At 48.3% G+C, this 16,333-nt stretch overlaps 1 protein-coding gene across 3 annotated transcripts; it reads left to right on the top strand.

Annotated features, from left to right (window-relative positions):
* The first annotated feature begins 307 nt into the window (after nt 1-307).
* Nucleotides 308-16,005, top strand: LOC120650633 (mediator of RNA polymerase II transcription subunit 16-like). 3 transcript variants are annotated; one of them, XM_039927808.1, is made up of 16 exons: nt 308-726; nt 1,597-1,665; nt 2,138-2,226; nt 2,537-2,649; nt 2,810-2,911; nt 3,518-3,602; nt 3,721-4,311; nt 4,756-5,374; nt 5,547-5,626; nt 6,131-6,213; nt 12,573-12,809; nt 13,107-13,281; nt 13,432-13,952; nt 14,529-14,705; nt 15,059-15,439; nt 15,540-16,005. In XM_039927808.1, exons 1-16 carry the CDS (start codon nt 323-325, stop codon nt 15,678-15,680), a joined length of 3,867 nt encoding a protein of 1,288 aa, XP_039783742.1. In that variant the 5' UTR covers nt 308-322; the 3' UTR covers nt 15,681-16,005. The 3 variants fall into 3 exon arrangements, with proteins under 3 accessions (XP_039783742.1, XP_039783741.1, XP_039783743.1); XM_039927807.1 differs by having other exon boundaries at nt 3,718-4,311; XM_039927809.1 differs by lacking the exon at nt 308-726 and having other exon boundaries at nt 2,560-2,649; nt 3,718-4,311.
* Nucleotides 16,006-16,333: the final 328 nt, after the last annotated feature.

The following is a 16,333-nucleotide window of genomic DNA, read 5'->3' as shown; positions in this document are numbered from 1 at the left end:
TACATTAACCAAAAACCAAATAGGGCCCTTGACGATGGTCTATTCCAACACTGAAGTCAGCGTTTCATGCGGTCTGGGGGCCGGTCAACGTCCCAACGAGACCCACCCGGGCAGCGGCCGCCCGTCTCCCTCCCCTCCGGGCTCCGGCCCTCCCCTTGTCCGCGCGTCCCCTTTCCACGCCCGCATCCACCACCACCTCCACCCACTCGACAGCGACGGGAACTCAGGAACCCCTCTCGCCTCTCCCCGCGACAGCGACGCACCCGCGCCCCCTCGCTCCCCCTCTTTTCTTTCCCCCCGGCCCCCGTCCCTCTCCGCCCCTATGACCTCTTCCGCCCCCCCGAACCCTAGCCCCGTCCCCGTCCCCACCCCGACCCCCACCGCGAACGGGAGCGCCTCATCGCCCAAGGACCAGCCGCCGCCGCCGCCGCAGCAGCAGCAGCAGGCGGGCGGCCAAGAGGAGTTAGCACCGGCGGATGGCTGGGGCGCCGAGGCGGCGGAGGCTGGAGTAGTAGCTGGTGTTGCGGGCGAGGCTATGGAGGTGGATGGGGGTTCTGTCGCGGGGGATGCGGAGGCGGGCGGCGTGGTGGGAGCGGGAGGAGGCGGTGCGGCGGGCGGAGGTGGGCAGCAGGCGTCGCCGGCGACCGTGTTCCGGATCCGGCTCAAGCAGTCGCCAGCGAGCCTCCGGCATAAGATGCGTGTGCCCGAGCTCTGCAGGAACTTCAGGTGCAGGCAGCTGAGCTTCCCGAGTGCCAAAGCTGGTTTTTTTACTCTTTTGGTGGTGTTGCTTCTGATGACTTCAGAAGACTTCAATGTCTCGTGCTCTTATATGCTTGATTGATGAAGTTGTGATGATGGGTGGTAGATCGTGGAATCGTTGAGTTATGTACACCAAATTTGGGATTACGAAGAGAATATGTTTATGTGTTAGCGCCGGTTTAGAAGTTGGTAGATTTTTTTAGGACTCAGCTAACATGAATTTTGAAGATATTTCAGTACTGTTTGCTTCTTTTTATTAGTCCTTTAGGGTTACAGGATATGCATTTGCTTATGTTTTTAGCTCAGCTTTGTTTCTTGTGGCAATGACTGAAGTTTTGTTGCTTATAGCAATTTACGAAGCTGTGCGCTTCATCTTGTTAGACTAATTTGAATGACAGCAGCTCATTCTACCTTTTTAACTTTTTCATAATGTGATTTTGATGGGGGTCGACCTCCATTGATTTTAAAAAAATAATTGTTTCTTTACCAATTGTTGTATATCTGTATGTGCCAACTCTCGTAGCATGCTGCTGCGTTCCAGAGCTGACAGTCTTATACCTCCTTTGACAACTTGTTAGGATAGAGGGAGAACAATGGTGGTAGGGGGAAAGGGGGTTGATTCAAATCGTTGGGTTTAATTAAATCCAAAATTTCCTGGAACAATCCTCTTCAGATACCTCCTGAATTACAAATGTCCGAACAATGTATTATTATTGTTACTTTTCTGGTTTCCTGTTTCTGTTACCTATTTACCTGGTATAGGTGCCAGTTTGATCCTAATGTCACATGTAAACTGCTTATTAACTTTTTCAATATTGGCGGGTATTTCTGCTGCAGTGCGGTTGCTTGGTGTGGGAAACTGAATGCAATTGCTTGTGCATCAGAGACTTGTGCATGTATTCCAAGGTTAGATTTCCTTCACCTTCTTTCTCTGATTTGTTTTGTCCCTTGATTGATCTGCACACATATAATTTATAATGTTTAAACTATGAGGGCCGTCTTAGGTAGTGGAGCCTGTGGTAGAAAGTGCGGTTTCTTTACTTGAACAGAAACTGCAGGAGAGAGTCCTTCTGGTAAAATTATAAGTAATGTATAAGTAGAGTAAAAATGCACAAGCACTTTATAAAGAGTTCCTTAGGACTCCAGGAACAGGGCTACAAGCCTTGTACAACATACATCAAAAGAAAGGAGGTGTGGACTGATAACATAGAAAATCAAACATGAAAATAGGTAAACCAAGAGAAGTAAAACTTAGATCCCAATGTCAATTCCTAGCAAAGAATGTTTGAGTATTCACCCTCTTAGTGGAATTGTTTTATCCATTGTTTTTAGGTATGAAATTTTCTTTGCAAAAAATAATGTGAATTTATTTCTCCAGCTCCAATTCGAGTCCTCCATTTTGGATCCCTATACATATCCTGAATCCAGAGAGACCAACAGAATGCTCTGTATTCAATGTGCAAGCAGGTACATGTCTATTTTATCTGCTGCACAAAATATTCATAGCAACAATTTCCTTGCATGCTGTTCTTTGCTAATTGCTACATATATGCATATGTCTCAATTTCAACCCTAGTTGTATTTTAGTGGTGTAGTTGTACTCAGATTATGACTGTGTACAAGCATATGCAGATCAAGTTCGATACTTTATTTTGTCTGTAAGAACATAGATTGGGTTTCTTTCTGAAATTATTTTTATGAAATTATTACAACTCATCTGAAATAAATCTATCTGTTCACAGCATGTTTCACTGTAATGGTATTGTCAATTGAACAGATTCTCCACGTGACTTTGTTCAGTTCATTGAATGGTCGCCGCGGTCCTGCCCTCGTGCATTGCTAGTGGCTAATTTTCATGGGCGGATCACAATATGGACGCAGCCAAATAAGGTAAGCTATTCCCTTGAGATTGGTTCCACCATTTCTGTTGGAGTTTGCTTTGTAGTTTGTAGTGTGATAAGAACTGAGTTTTTCTAGTAGTTGTCTTTTCAAAGTTTATATTAAATGCCATCAAATCTTCTCATATTAATCACCATTTTTTGTGGTGAAGGGTCCCGTAAATCTTGTACGTGATGCCAGCTCTTGGCAATGTGAACATGAATGGCGTCAAGATCTTTCTGTGGTGACCAAGTGGTTGTCAGGGGTTTCTCCGGTACGTTGCTAACACACGCAATAGTATTAAACTCCATGCTGCTTACTTTCACCATAGAACATGCCCCTTATGTTATTGCGACAATACATTTGAATGATCCTGTTTTCACAGGTCAGATTTCCTGAGCGTAGTAGCGTAAAGGCTTAATGATCATGAATTGCTTGATTATAAATATGGACCATCATTTTCTTATTTCTTAAACACAATGCTCAACCAATTGTAGTACTTGGTTGAAATCCAGATTGCCTATGTTACACCTCAGTATATACATCTGAATTACCTTTAAAGGGCATTTGGGTATTCCTCTATTAAAAAGTGCTACTACCAACATATATGTGCCTCGGTTAAAGTTGAAAGCATTTGGAAACGTACGGAGCAGCATATACTAAATTGTGTGTGTGTGTGTGTGTGTGTGTGTGTGTTGGGGGGGGGGGGGGGTAATTAAAATAATGCTTGTGCAACGTTAAAGCATCATATAGAAAGGAAGAGGGAGTAACAGTATTATGAGATTACCTTTTTAACTTGAAAGAATTTGATTCTAGATATAAGAATAAAAGCTATGAACCTGTACTGCTGCTAAATTTATTTTTCTTCTTGATCCTGCAGTATAGATGGCTTCCTGCAACCTCCACTAGTTCAAACCTGAAAACCTTCGAGGAGAAATTCCTCACCCAACAGCCTCAAAGTTCAGGTTGGCAAACCAAATGGAGCATATTACTGAACAGATTGATTTTGTGAAGTCTTTGAGTTTAAACTTTAAACATTTAATTTACTCTTAAAAATCTGACTTAAACTTGTTGTTGCAGCAGGATGGCCAAATATTCTATGCGTCTGTTCGGTTTTCTCATCAGGTTCTGTTCAGCTTCATTGGTCACAGTGGCCTTCTCAAAACTCAGCGCAGCCTAGATGGTTTTCTACTAGCAAAGGACTTCTAGGAGCAGGACCCAGTGGCATAATGGCTGCTGATGCTATTATAACGGAATCTGGAGCTTTACATGTTGCTGGAGTACCCCTTGTTAATCCATCCACTGTAGTTGTTTGGGAGGTGATGCCAGGACTTGGCAATGGTTTTCAGGCAACTGCGAAGATAAATGCAACAAGCTCTGTTCCTCCGTCATTGAATCCTCCTTCCTGGCCTGGTTTTGCTCCGCTAGCGGCCTACCTATTTTCTTTGCAAGATTATCTTGTTTCTGAGGGTGCACAAACAAAAAAACAGACAGAGAATGAGACTACTGAGGCTGCATCAATCCATTGTTGCCCAGTTTCTAATTTTTCAGCTTATGTCAGTCCAGAAGCAGCTGCACAGTCAGCCACCACTACTACCTGGGGGTCTGGGGTTACTTCAGTTGCTTTTGATCCGACTCGTGGAGGATCAGTCATTACAGTTGTAATAGTTGAAGGTGGGAGATGAGCTAGCTCTTGATATAATTTTCCTTTCTGAAGTCACAGTAATAATCCAAATTTATTCTGAAACATGGCATGAACCTGATTTTAATGATGTTCTCCTACCCGTCATGATCATATACTCTGCACATCTCCAAAGACGCACCCTTCTCCCCACCAAAAAGGAAAAAGAAAACGTACATCCACACACTTATGTGTACACTCTTAATTTAACTACATATGTTTGTAACTGAAATTAGAAGAGAGATATGGATCTCTGTACGCTTCCATGCCCTCAAATTTTATTTGGACTACCATGTTTCTTACATCGTGGACCATAGTCTAGAGAACATGATTTCTCAATCAGCAACTATCCAATCGACATTCTTCTTCCTTTTTTTTTATTTTGCATCAGTTGGTGTTTATTTATTTATTGATTATCTTTAAATTACTTCTTGCAGGGCAGTATATGTCTCCTTATGATCCTGATGAAGGACCTTCCATCACTGGATGGAGGGTGCAGTGCTGGGAATCTTCACGGCAACCTGTTGTTCTTCACCCAATATTTGGAAGCCCTACTAGCTTTGGTGGGCAACCTCCCATGCAAATTGTTTGGTCCACTAGAGTTAACAAAAGCATTCCACCAACAGAGGACCTTAAAAATCCTCAAACATATGTTCCAATGCCAACAACATCAGATGAAAGGAGCTCCTCCGAGTGCAGTGTTGACAGAGCAAAGAGACTCAGCTTTGACCCTTATGATCTTCCAAATGATGTTAGACAGCTGGCTCAAATAGTCTATTCTGCTCATGGTGGTGAAGTTGCTGTTGCTTTCCTCCGTGGAGGAGTGCACATTTTCTCAGGTCCAGATTTTGATCAAGTTGACAGTTACCATGTCAATGTTGGCTCAGCTATTGCTCCACCAGCCTTTTCCTCCAGTAGTTGCTGCTTGGCATCAGTTTGGCATGATACGCTCAAAGATCGAACAATACTGAAGATAATACGTGTGCTTCCTCCTGCAATTCTTAGCACGCAAACAAAGGCCAACTCAGCAGCATGGGAACGGGCAATAGCAGATAGGTATGTCACCAAATTTATAGATGCTGGTTCTTAACTAATGTGATTTGTATTCTTGATCATTAGATAATTTTGTATCCCTTGTTGGGGTTCATGTCTAGCTAACCCAACTTGCTTGAGGGCTAAGGCTTTGTTGCTGTTCTTTTATCTCTTTGATAATTGATAATCCTGTCAGATTTTGGTGGAGTCTGTTGGCTGGAGTGGATTGGTGGGATGCTGTCGGTTGTACACAGAGTGCTGCTGAAGATGGTATAGGTAGGGGCATTACTGCTGCTGATATTCTTTTGTGTTTAGTTTCTGCTGTCCAATTGGTATCAATTTTCCAGTGTTTGCTTGTTGGAGGCTGAGCTATGGCAATAAAATTCATTCTCATGGGCAAACACTTCATACCCTACAATCACATTCTGGGGTTTGTGGAGATTAAAATTGCTTTTTAATATTTAGAACTGCTTTAGTTGAGACATCATGTCTTAGTGGAATAAATATGTGGTTATGCTTATTGTTTGTCTGGAAGTTTGCAAATGATAAATTTGAAGCAGTTAACTTTGTATTTGACATATATGGAGTTGTTCTTTCAGTTTTTATTCATGTAAACTATATTCCTTTGTACAATATTAGGGTATTTCCTGTTGTGACATGATTTTTCTATCCAAATAAAAATGTGTTTAATGCTTTAGTCTGCTTCTAGCATCTGATCTGTTCGACACCTCCAATATTTATGATCATCCATGGATAACTCAATTATTTGTTTTTTTCCAGTCTCACTTAACAGCGTGATAGCTTTTCTGGATGCGGACTTCCATTCTCTTCCGACTATGCAACAGAGGCAACAGCACTGTCCTGTAAGTTGTTGCTTTTGACAAACTATACTAGATCAACGTGGTATCTGATTGTTTATATCTTTATCTCTTTTATACCTGAATTGCTATGTTGCATGCACAGTCTTAACCACAGTCAATTCATCATTTACCACAGTGGTCATACCATCAGTCACCAGTTAAGTTTGATCGAGACATTTAGTGTACAGTTCTTGGCTTCTTCCTTTCCTGCACATGGCCCACTTTCTCTTTTGCTTGTTAGATAATTACCCATGCCCTTGCTTGTCATTTAATGTTGGTAGGAGGGGGAGTCTTGACTCCTGTTTTGGTCTTGACTCCTGTTTTTGATCAAGCCAGCCACTAGATTTTTTGGGCGGCAGCAGCTGCAAGTTGCAGCATGGCTAGAGGTAGGAATAGCAGTAGCAAGTAGTAGTTGTGGCAGTCAAGCCATACCTTGTAAATGCTCCACTTCGATCGTGTGTGTGTATAAAGCAAGGGCAGCTGCAGCTCTGGTAGTTTAAGCAGCAACACTTCCGTGCTCTTCCTGGGCTTCTTCTTTCTCTCTTCTTCATCTTCCACCTACAGCAAGAGGGTGTGTGAGTGTGGTCTGCATCAAGGGAAGGCTAACAAGTGGTATTCAGAGCTTGACTTCTTGAGCCTGGTGGCCATGGCCTCCCTTGATCGTGAGCGTGGGCGCGGGCGTTCCTCGGAGCGACGTGGGCGTCAGACAACGTACGTCGTGAAGAAGACGGTGCGGGACGCCAGCAGCGCGCAGTACCCCATGCTCACCCGCACGAACTACGCCGAGTGGGTGGTGCTGATGAAGGTGATGCTCAAGGCGAGGCGCCTGTGGGCGGCGGTGACCGTGGGCACCGTTGATGAAGAAGACGACGACGAGTCAGCCATGGAGGCCATCCTCAAGTCGGTGCCGGCCGAGTACGTCGTCTCGCTCGGCGCCAAGGACTCCGCCAAGGAGGTGTGGGATAGCCTGGAGACGATGCGGCTGGGCGGCGACCGCGTGCGCAAGGCGAAGGCGCAGCAGCTCCGGCGGGAGTACGAGGCTATCACGTTCCGCGATGGCGAGGCCATCGAGGACTTCGCGCTGCGGCTCACCTCTCTGGTAAGCCAGCTAGCGCAGGTCGGCGTCGACATCGGCGAGGAGGAGGCGGTGGCGAAGTACCTGCGCGTCGTGCCGCCCCAGTTTGCGCAGATCGCGCTCTCGATCGAGACGCTGCACGACATGAGCACGCTCTCGATCGAGGATGTCACCAGGCGGCTCAAGGCGGTCGAGGACCGTGCGGAGACGCCCGCCCGCACGGCTGCCGGCGGCCAGCTGCTGCTCACAGAGGAGCAGTGGGCGGCGCGCGTGCGCGAGAGGAAGCAGGGGGAGGGCTCTGTTTCGCGCAGCGGCGGCAAAAGCAGTGCGAGCGGCAAGCGGCGCGGCAAGCCGCGGCGGAAGGCGGAGGGCGCCGACAAGGACGGCGGTGACCACGTCGCCGACAAGGACCGGTGCCGCAACTGCGGCAAGATCGGGCACTGGGCCGCGACTGCAAGGAGCCGAGGCGCCAGGAGCGGGCGCATCTGGCGCAGGACGACGAGGAGGAACCGGCGCTGCTGATGGCCCAGGTGTGCGCCATCAACACCGGAACAGAGGAGGACCAGAGCGCACGCGTGGTGCTCGACGAGCCGCGTGTGCAGGTCAACCTCGGGCGAGAAGAGCAGGAAACAGAGGAGATGTGGTACTTCGACACCGGCGCGAGCAACCATATGACCGGGAACTGCGCGGCCTTCTCCGAGCTCGACACCGGCGTCGTCGGCACGGTGAAGTTCGGCGACAACTCCGGCGTCGACATCCGGGGGCGCGGCACGGTCGTGTTCCAGTGCAAGGCCGGCGAGCACAAGGCGCTGACGGATGTGTGCTACATCCCCAAGCTTCGGAGCAACATCGTCAGCATTGGCCAGCTTGACGAGTATGGCGGCCAAGTGCTGATCGACGGCGGCGTGCTTCGGATCAGGGACCGCGAGCGCAAGCTGCTTGCCAAGGTCGAGCGCGGCAGGAATCGCCTCTACACACTGGCGCTGCGCATCGCGCGCCCAGTGTGTCTGGCGGCGCACTGCGACGACGAGGCATGGCGCTGGCACGCGCGTTTTGGCTATTTGAGCTTCGATTCTCTGGCCAGGATGGTGCAGCAAGGAATGGTGCGAGGGCTGCCGCAGATCGAGGGCTGCCGCAGATCGAGCACGCCGGCGAGCTCTGCAATAGCTGCCTCGCCGGCAAGCAGAGGCTGCTGCCGTTCCCCAAGAAGGCGAGCTTCCGCGCCGGGGACGTCCTCGAGCTCGTCCACGGCGACCTCTACGGGCCAATCACGCCGGCGACGCACGGCGGGCGGCGCTACTTCCTGCTCCTGGTGGACGACTACAGCCGGTTCATGTGGCTGCACCTGCTGTCGAGCAAGGATGAGGCGCCGACGGCGATCAAGGAGTTCCAGGCACAGGTGGAGACGGAGACGGGGAAGAAGCTGCGCATGCTGCGGACGGATCGCGGCGGCGAGTTCACCTCGGTCGAGTTCGGCCTCTACTGCACGGGACATGGCGTGGAGCGCCACCTCACGGCGCCGTACTCACCGCAGCAGAACGACGTCATCGAGAGGAGGAACCAGACGGTGGTCGGCATGGCCAGGAGCATGCTGAAGGCCAAGAAGATGCCGACGGCGTTCTGGGGAAAGGCGGTGAGCACGGCGGTGTTCATCCTGAACCGCGTGCCCACCAAAAGCTTGGAGGGCACAACGCCGTTCGAGGCATGGCACGGGAGGAAGCCGGACGTGTCCTTCCTGAGGACGTTCGACTGCGTCGGGCACGTGAAGAAGATGAGGCCCAACCTCTCCAAGCTGGAGGACAGGAGCACACCCATGGTGTTCCTGGGATACGAGCGTGGCAACAAGGCCTACCGGCTCTACGATCCGCAAGGATGGCGCGTGGTGGTGTCCCGCGACGTCATCTTCGACGAGGCGGCAAGCTGGAGCTGGGAAGAAGAGTACGGTGATGGGGAAGCAGTGCGTGGAGCCTGGAGGGACTTCCGTCATCGAGCACGTGGAGGTCCAGGACGGGGTGGACGCTGACGGGGAAGCAGCGGCGAGCCCAGGTGGCGGCTCCCCTGTTCCAGGTGTGGCGGCAAGCCCAGGCGGCGGCTCCCCTGCTCCAGCATCCCCTGTTTCGGAAACAGGGGAAGTCGGGCCGGCTCCGCATTTGCCTACGTGGCAGGCATCGCCGGCCACACCCCCGGCACCGACATCGAGCTCAGCCTCGCCGATCCACTTCGTCACGCCTCCATCAAGCACCTCCATGAACGTCGACGCTGAGTACTCCGGGCGAGCCACTCTGGTTCCGCGCAGTGGAAGATCTCGTCGGTGACACGAGTCCGCCCGGGCAGGCGGCCCGGGTGCTGGACGACCTCGAGCTGCATCTGGGCAGCGCAGAGGAGCCGCCAAGTTTCGCCGCAGCAGAGCAGGAGGCTTGCTGGCGGGCGGCGATGCTGGAGGAGATGGCGGCGGTGGAGGAGAACCACACATGGGAGCTGGTGGATCCGCCGGTCGGTTGTCGGCCGATTGGGCTCAAGTGGGTGTACAAAGTGAAGCGGAACGAGCGCGGCGAGGTGGTGCGGCACAAGGCGCGGCTCGTCGCAAAAGGATTCGTGCAACGCGAGGGCATCGACTTCGAGGAAGTCTTTGTGCCGGTGGCGCGCATGGAGTCCGTGCGCTTGCTGTTGGCGCTCGCGGCGGCGAGGAGCTGGAAGGTCCATCACATGGATGTGAAGTCGGCGTTCCTCAACGGAGAGCTCGCCGAGGAGGTGTACGTGCAGCAGCCGCCGGGATTTGTCATCACCGGCGAGGAGCACAGGGTGCTCCGCCTGCACAAGGCCCTGTACGGGCTGCGTCAGGCGCCGCACGCGTGGAACATCAAGCTCGACGCTAGCCTCACGTCGCTCGGCTACACCAAGTGCGCCACCGAGCACGCCCTCTACACGCGCCGGTCGAAGGGAGGACTTGTGATCGTCGGCGTGTACGTTGACGACCTCATCGTCACCGGAACTGAGCAGCGGGACATCGACGCATTCAAGTTGAAGATGAAGTCAATGTTCCGCATGTCAAACCTCGGTCTGCTCACCTACTACCTTGGCATTGAGGTGGAGCAGACCGGGAACGCCATCACGCTCCGCCAGAGTGCCTACGCGAGGAAGCTGCTGGAGCGGAGCGGGATGGGCGAGTGCAGGGCGTGCCAGACGCCCATGGAGGAGAAGCTCAAGCTGTCAAAGGACAGCACTGCCCCCTTGGTAGATGCCACGAGCTACCGGAGCATCGTCGGCGGGCTGCGCTACCTCACGCATACGCGGCCGGACATTGGGTTCGCCGTGGGATACGTGAGCCGGTTCATGGCGGAGCCGCGAGAGGATCACCTCGCCGCGGTCAAGCATCTGCTCCGCTCTGTAGCAGGGACGCGCGACTACGGGCTCGTCTACCCAAGGAGGAGCATAGAAGAGCTGGAGCTGATCGGCTTCAGCGACAGCGACATGGCGGGCGACGTTGATGGACGGAGGAGCACGACTGGCGTGCTCTTCTTCCTTGGAGCGTGCCCGGTCTCCTGGCAATCGATGAAGCAGAAGGTCGTCGCGCTGAGCACTTGTGAGGCCGAGTACATTGCGGCGGCGACGGCATGTTGCCAGGGAGTTTGGCTAGGGCGGCTGCTGGCAGAGCTCACCGGAGAAGAAGCTCGAGCACCCGTCCAGATGGTGGACAATCAGTCCGCCATCGCCTTAGCAAAGAACCCCGTCCACCACAACCGGAGCAAGCACATCAACACCAAATATCACTTCATCCGTGACTGCGTCGATGGTGGACAGATCAAGCTCGAGCATGTCGAGACTGCTCGACAGCTCGGGGACATCCTCACCAAGCCACTCGGGCGCGTTCGACTCACAGAGTTGAGGACCAAGATTGGCGTTGAGGAGATCAAGCAAGAGCAGTGCAATTAGGGGAAGAATTGTTAGATAATTACCCATGCCCTTGCTTGTCATTTAATGTTGGTAGGAGGGGGAGTCTTGACTCCTGTTTTGGTCTTGACTCCTGTTTTTGGTCAAGCCAGCCACTAGATTTTTTGGGCGGCAGCAGCTGCAAGTTGCAGCATGGCTAGAGGTAGGAATAGCAGTAGCAAGTAGTAGTTGCGGCAGTCAAGCCATACCTTGTAAATGCTCCACTTTGATCGTGTGTGTATAAAGCAAGGGCAGCTGCAGCTCTGGTAGTTTAAGCAGCAACACTTCCGTGCTCGTCCTGGGCTTCTTCTTTCTTTCTTCTTCATCTTCCACCCACAGCAAGAGGGTGTGTGAGTGTGGTCTGCATCAAGGGAAGGCTAACATTGCTTGCTTCCATATCAACTAGCACTTTCTCTTTTGCTTGCTTCCGTATCAACTAGCCATAGAACATTCGAGTGCATTGTTGCAGGCCACAATATGTTTCATTTTTCTATTTCTCATTATGCTATAGCAGGGATAAATCTTATAACTGAAAATACAATTCTATTCTATAATACATCACTATTACGTTTAATAAGGCAAAATATCTTGGCCCCACTGGTATAAAGCAATCTGTTTAGATATCTCTTTTGCCCCCTTTTAGTATTGGAGTTTCTACTCTGTCAGTAAATATGGATGGATATTGAAGTGTACGGCTGTGTACAAGTAGGAAAGAAATTAGAAGATGCAGCAAGCAATTGAAGCACCAAAACACTGAGTGCTCGTGTATTTTCTCTGCTTATGAGCTCCTGGCAGGGATGGTAATGGATCGTGGCCCTAGTGCTCTCTTCACAAACCAAGCTGGCCCTTATGTATCTTTAGCTCAAAATTGTATAAGATAAGAGCCCGGCCCTTAAATTATCTAGGATAAAATTTGAGGCCCTTTACCACCCCAACCTCCTGGGCTACCTTCGAGCCTTCTTGGCTTTCATTATCATGCTAAGTTTGGGGATGTATAAAAACTTGTGCAAAGAGGAAAAGAAAGAGAAATCAGCACTTAGTTATGGGTTGTGGATCAGTGAAAAAATTACATCCGCAGCTATTTCAAGTACTGATTTCTCTTTTTTGTTTCAGGTTGTACTATTTTTTGTTCAGCCTCAAATTGGCATGATGATAGATGCTTGCATACTCTGTCCATCCGTTTTCTTAGTTGAATTTTTCATGTACCAGTTTAGATGCTACCATGTTTGGTAGGTAGCACTAAATTACCTTTTGACTTCAATGATTAAGGGCTTGTTGAACTACCTTTCTTCCTCATGATTAATGGATCTTTTTTTTTTTTTGAAAAGTTTGCGATTAATGGATCTACTTCATGCAGAACCTCGACAGGATTAAGTGTAGGTTGCTGGAAGGAACAAATGCCCAAGATGTCCGAGCACTTGTGCTGGACATGCAAGCAAGATTGCTTCTGGATATGCTAGGCAAAGGAATTGAGTCTGCCCTTATAAATCCATCAACTCTGCTACCTGAGCCCTGGCAAGCTTCCAGTGATATGTTATCTAGCATTGAACCTGATAAAATGACTGTTGAACCAGCTCTACTTCCAAGCATCCAGGTTTAGCTGTCTACTTTACGTGAATTGGTTTCATTTAATTGTCATGGAACTTAAATTCAGCTATAGTCCATTTCTTTTGTTCTCGAGTTTATTCTTCTAGGTCTTGCCACTGAGCAGTATTGGTATTCTTTATCACTTCCACATATATATTGCTTTAGTTGTGTGACACTGAACTCATGTTCAGTGCCTGTTATGCTTTTTGCCAAAATTGATGTATTGAACTCATGTACAGGTTATCTGCATAGAAATTCTTCATTTTACTTTAAACGTAGCTTATTTTTTAGTATCCAAATGCAGGGTTATGTTGATGCTGTTCTTGATTTAGCATCACATTTCATCACACGCTTGCGGCGTTATGCAAGTTTCTGTCGAACTCTGGCTAGCCATGTTGGACCATCTTCTACAACAGGCACTTCTAGAAATATGGTTACAAGTCCAACAAATAGTTCCCCTTGGCCATCAAATAATCAAGGTTAGTTATGTCTGCTCTTGCCAAAGCTTGTGCTTTTCTTTTGTTTCCACACAAAAAATAGCATGCTGAACTTACGATTTCTCCATTGCATATTTGAGGCCAAAGTGTTTGTTTACTTCCAATTTAGTTATGCTCACCTGCAAATTTCAGGTAATCAAGGGGGAGCGACATCTGCACCAGGCAACTCACAAATGCAGGAGTGGGTCCAAGGTGCAATTGCTAAGATTAGTAACAACCCTGATGGTGCTGCCACTACAACACCAAATCCAATGAGTGGGAGGTCATCGTTTATGCCCATCAGCATTAATACGGGCACATTCCCTGGCACACCTGCTGTTAGGCTTATTGGGGATTGCCATTTTCTCCATAGATTATGTCAGTTATTGCTCTTTTGTCTACTTTTCCGGAGAAGGCAATCACCAAGGTTACTCGCAAATGCACAAAAAAATCAAGATTCTGCTATCCAGAAAATACAGCACATGATGAATGCTAAGACAGAGGACAGCAGTACAACAGTAAGGTCTGGTCTAGGGGCTCCCAAAGTAGAAGATGGGCAGGCTATGCGTGGTGGGCAATTTTCTCTTGGAGCAAAGGGTCCTGAAGAAAATCCAATTGGAAAATCTGTTAGAATAGGTTCTGGCAACGCTGGCCAAGGGTATACTTCAGACGAGGTGATTATCAAATTATCAGCAAAATGCTTCCCCCCCCCCTAACCTGGGGTTTGTTCGATGGAAATATACAACATTGTATGTATGTTAGTGATTCAGTGAATAGCTGCAAAAATTCTTGCTTTATCACACACTTCAAGATTAATAACATTAAAAGAATTTTTGGGAGTTGGTGTGATCGGACTGAAGGGATCGGTCATGCATTTGAACTTCTCTGTAGTAAAAAAATTGACAATGTTCTAAGTGGTCTGAAATACTTTTTTGACCTGGACCGGGATGGAAACAACAATGTTTTGGTTTGTGCATTTCTTTGGAAATAACTAGTCTTAATTGTTATGAGAAAACACATTTCGATTATAGCCATCATACAGTGCTATTGCATCTCTACGTTGTTTTTGAATCCTTGATTTAAGCAGTTTTAAATTTTGTTGCAGCACAGCATGGATAGGGTTTTAATTTGCTTATTTATGATATTTAGGTTTTTGGCCTAACAGATTTCTCTTTCTGTTCTCTGACAAGAGGATTTCTTTTGTCTAGCTTATATCTAATTATCTGCTTAATTTTATTTCATTATCATAGGTCAAGGTCCTTTTTCTCATATTGGTTGATCTGTGTCGAAGGACATCCACCTTGCCACATCCATTACCTGCTTCTCAGGTTGGTTCCAACAACATTATCATAAGGTTGCACTACATCGACGGCAATTACACTGTGCTCCCTGAGGTAGTGGAAGCATCTCTTGGTCCCCACATGCAGGTATTAGTCGAAATTTTCATGGAAGTTTATATTAGTTGCATTTGTATATTTTTTATGTGGGCATATTTTGAGCTTCCATTATATGTCAGTGATGGGAGTATAAATTGATGTTCAAGTGCACCTCAATTAGAGATAGTACAGTTTTTTTTTCCTGTTTTGTGCTGAACTCAGGACTGACTCCTTCAAAAGTTTATTATTGTTCTGTTAGCAGAAGCTATTCATTTTGTAGTTGTCTTTGAAGGAAACATGCACTGTTAAGGTCATGGCTAAGCATGCCATTTTGACATTTTCAGTGGCCCCTTTATGCCTAGGTCCAATGCTATTTGGATTCATTATTTCCCATATCTGTGTAGAATATGCCTCGTCCCCGAGGAGCTGATGCTGCTGGTCTTCTACTTAGAGAATTAGAACTGCAACCTCCTGCAGAAGAATGGCATAGGCGCAATATGTTTGGTGGACCATGGTCAGAACCTGATGATTTTGGTCCATTGGATAACATGCCTCGTCAAAAAGTTAGTTCCATCAACCCTCATTTGTCTGACATGGAAGAGGACTATGGGAATTCCCTTGGCGTTCAAAGTCTTTGGCCAAGAAAGCGCCGCTTGTCTGAAAGGGATGCAGCATTTGGTCTGAAAACATCCGTTGGTCTGGGAGGATATCTAGGTGTCATGGGATCTAGAAGGGATGTTGTCACGGCGGTGTGGAGAACAGGTCTTGACGGTGAATGGTATAAGGTGAGTACGCTTAAAGCTGCTTTAACAAAGGCCAATCCAGAGTTCTTTAACAAGTTATTGGGACATGTATGTGTTCTCATGAATCATATGTTCTTTCCAGTGCATACGATGTTTGCGGCAAACTTGTGCATTTGCGCAGCCTGGTGCGACAAACCCGACAAATGAACGCGAGGCTTGGTGGATCAGCCGGTGGAGTCATGCCTGCCCAATGTGCGGGGGCTCATGGGTGAAAGTTGTTTAAGTACTGACTTTACTGACAACTTCGCTCGTGGGTGAAAGTTGTCCAAGCACTGGCTTTGGTGACAACTTCGCTCCGCATAGCATTCTTGGCAAAAATATGTATTAGCATCGTGGGTTTTGCATCTAACTCTAGACTGTGGGTTCAGGCTGGAGGATTAGAATTAGGAGCAATTCCGGGGTCCGAACCATGTCCAGTCCATGTGATTTAACATTTGCGTCATGCTGTCTTTGTGTACATAGTGTATTATTAACAATGGCATTACAGTTTATCCGCTACATGGTTACTGGTGAAATGAATTCCTGCTCTATGCTTGCCTTAGATGAAACGAAATTTCGGTGATTGGCTGACAATATTGTCTTGAAATGTACTTATACGTGTACTGCTGGAGAGATGCTTCCTCTGGAGACGCCAAAAAAAAAAAATCTCGAGAAGTAGCCTTCGTTCTCATTTCATATTTGCTTGTGAACGGGGCGGCTTAGCAAATTTGCCATACTAGGCTACATCAAGAATTTGTACGCACGCACAAAATTTGTGTTAGTGTTTAGATTGTTTGTATGAAGCGCAGTGACGACTCCATCCAGGGAATTATGCGCTCGCCGTATATATCTTCTAACATGTTACATGTCCGTTTGCTTGGCCTTGTCGTAGCTTCT

This window comes from Panicum virgatum, chromosome 9K (genome assembly GCF_016808335.1).
Source record: "Panicum virgatum strain AP13 chromosome 9K, P.virgatum_v5, whole genome shotgun sequence".
NCBI lineage: Eukaryota > Viridiplantae > Streptophyta > Magnoliopsida > Poales > Poaceae > Panicum > Panicum virgatum.
Note: the sequence above shows the minus strand (reverse complement) of the source record. Positions and strands in the feature narration are given on the sequence as shown.